Source organism: Penaeus chinensis, chromosome 16 (genome assembly GCF_019202785.1).
Source record: "Penaeus chinensis breed Huanghai No. 1 chromosome 16, ASM1920278v2, whole genome shotgun sequence".
Lineage (NCBI taxonomy): Eukaryota > Metazoa > Arthropoda > Malacostraca > Decapoda > Penaeidae > Penaeus > Penaeus chinensis.
The window spans coordinates 692,756-695,255 of NC_061834.1; the positions used below are offsets into that span (position 1 = coordinate 692,756).

Sequence of the window (2,500 nt, forward strand, 5' to 3'; positions counted from 1 at the left end):
TGTGTCTGTCTGTCTCTGTCTCTTTCTCTCTCTCTGTGTCTCTCTCTGTTTCTGTCTGTCTGCCTCTCTCTCTCTCTCTCTCTCTCACTCTGTGACTCTGTCTCTCTTTCAGTCTCTCCTCCTCTCTCTCTTTCCGTGAATCTCTCTCTCTATGTATATATTTTTTCTTTGTCTCTCTATTTCATCTATCTATCTATCTATCTATCTATCTATCTATATATATACATATATATATATATATATATATATATATATATATATATATATATATATGTTACTCGCTTACTGTCTCGCACTGTGTCTGTATCTGTCTCGTGACTCACTCTTTCTCTCTTTCTCTCAATCTCTCTCACTTTCTTATTCCTTCTTTGTCTCTCTGTGTCTCTGTCTCTCTCTCTCTCCTTCTCCTTCTCTTTTTCCTTCTCCTTCTCTCTCTCTCTCTCTCTCTCTCTCTCTCTCTCTCTCTCTCTCTCTCTCTCTCTCTCTCTCTCTCTCTCTCTCTCTCTCTCTGTGACTCTCTCTCTTTCTGTCTCTGTCTGTCTGTCTCTTTCTCTCTCTGTGACTGCCTCTCTCTCTCTCTGTGACTGCCTCTCTCTCTCTCTTTGACTCTCTCTCTCTCTCTCTCTCTCTCTCTCTCTCTCTCTCTCTCTCTCTCTCTCTCTCTCTCTCTCTCTCTCTCTCTCTCTCTCTCTTTCACACACACAGTCTCTCTCTCTCTTACTCACTCACTCACTCACTCTCTCTCCGTCTCCCTCTTTCCCCCTCTGTGTGCGTGTGTGTGTGGCTCACGCTCTCTCTCTCTCTCTGTATGTCTGTCTTTCTCTCTCCGTATCTCTATATCTCTCTCTCTGTATGTCAGCTTGTCTCTCTCTCCGTCTCTCTGTATCATTCTCTCTCTCTCTTTCCGTCTCTCTGTATCTCTCTGTATCTCTCTCTCTCTCTGTGACTGTCGGTCTCTTTCTCTGTAACCCAGGTATATCTGTATAATTTTACTGATATGTGTATGCTAATATTGTTCTATGCATCCATGGTTATATTCTACTATAATTTTTATCTTTTACAGGTTTGATACATACGTATCTCCACACATATAGATATGCATATACTCATGATCATTGATTTACCTGTTTATTCATCTCTTCTTGTCACGCTAGACATACCGATGTTGTGTTGTCAACCCCTTCCGCAAGATGTATATACTGCTGTGACACTACCTTTCTTCACCACTGATGGTCACATGCTAAAAACATGGTTTATGGCCATCCTCTCTCTCTCTCTCTCACCGTGGGAGATGCGCTCTACGGCGCAGCCGCACCCGATCATTTCTCTTCAAGACCTCTTAGTTGTCTGCCTTTTACCATACTCTTGTAGGCTCCGTCCGATGACCCCTCTCCGTCTCTCTCTCTCCCCATCTCCCTCTCCCTCTCTCTCTTCCCCCATCTCCCTCTTCGTCTCTCTCTTCCCCCATCTCCCTCTCCCTCTCTCTCTTCCCCCATCTCCCTCTCCCTCTCTCTTTCCCTCCGCGTGACTCCGCCTCCTTTCCCCAGGCCCCCCACGATCTCCTGTCGCTCGACTGGTTCTACTACGTGGCGGCTGCCACGGCCGGCCTCCTCCTCGTCGTCGTCCTCGTCGCCGTCCTACACAAGGTCAGACGCGCTTTACATTACACAGGCGTATATCCATACACAACATATATATATATATATATATATATATATATATAAACATACATACATACATACATATGTGTGTGTGTGTGTGTGTGTAGGTAATCACGGAATAGGCACTAGAAATGAAAGGGGACAAATGGTAATCAATTGTGCGGCAGCTCGGTCTTTGAAAAAGACTAGAGCGGAAGTGGACATTGAAGTCGCCATCGGACATTACCACGAAACTGTCTTCATAATTTCAAATAGGCGCGATTTAACCAAAAATATGGATGTTATTAATTAAGTAAATGTTGGTAGCGACCATAGATTAGTCAGAGGCCAAATTAAATTACACCTCAGAAGGGAAAGGAATAAACTCGTATGAAAACTTCAGCCAAATTTAGCTAATTTGAAGATAAGAGCGACAGAATTTAACCTTAACATCCAAAACAAGTATTCACCTCTCAGTGACAAAGACCTTAAGATTGACCAAGTCAACAAACAGTTCAATGACATAATAAAGGAAGCTGCACTTCGGTAGGCGGTAAGAACGTCAAGCAAAGCTCCAGCAAATTCTCGATAGAAACTAAAGAGCTTATGCAAAACCGTAGGGTCATGAAAGTATCGTCAAACAGGGACAAAATAGAATTAGCTAAACTAACAAAGACTATAAGTAAAAAGAAGAGAGAAGATGTACGGAAATTCAGTACTTAAATAATGAATGAAACATTGATCTCAGGCACCAGCATGAAAACAGCTAAAAGGAGACTCGGAATAGAGAGAAATCAATTGTAAGCAATAAAGGAACCAGACGGAGAAGTGACATATAACAAGAACGAAATCATAAGAGT

General features: G+C 42.7%; 1 protein-coding gene across 6 annotated transcripts in view; it reads left to right on the top strand.

Annotated features, from left to right (window-relative positions):
• Nucleotides 1-2,500, top strand: part of LOC125033322 (integrin alpha-5-like) — a 31,323-nt gene that overhangs the window by 23,692 nt on the left and 5,131 nt on the right. For all 6 annotated transcript variants that reach the window (XM_047624705.1, XM_047624707.1, XM_047624704.1 and 3 more), the window contains one exon: nucleotides 1,548-1,646. In XM_047624705.1, the coding sequence (XP_047480661.1) occupies nucleotides 1,548-1,646 (99 nt within the window). The remainder of the gene's footprint in view (nucleotides 1-1,547; nucleotides 1,647-2,500) is intronic.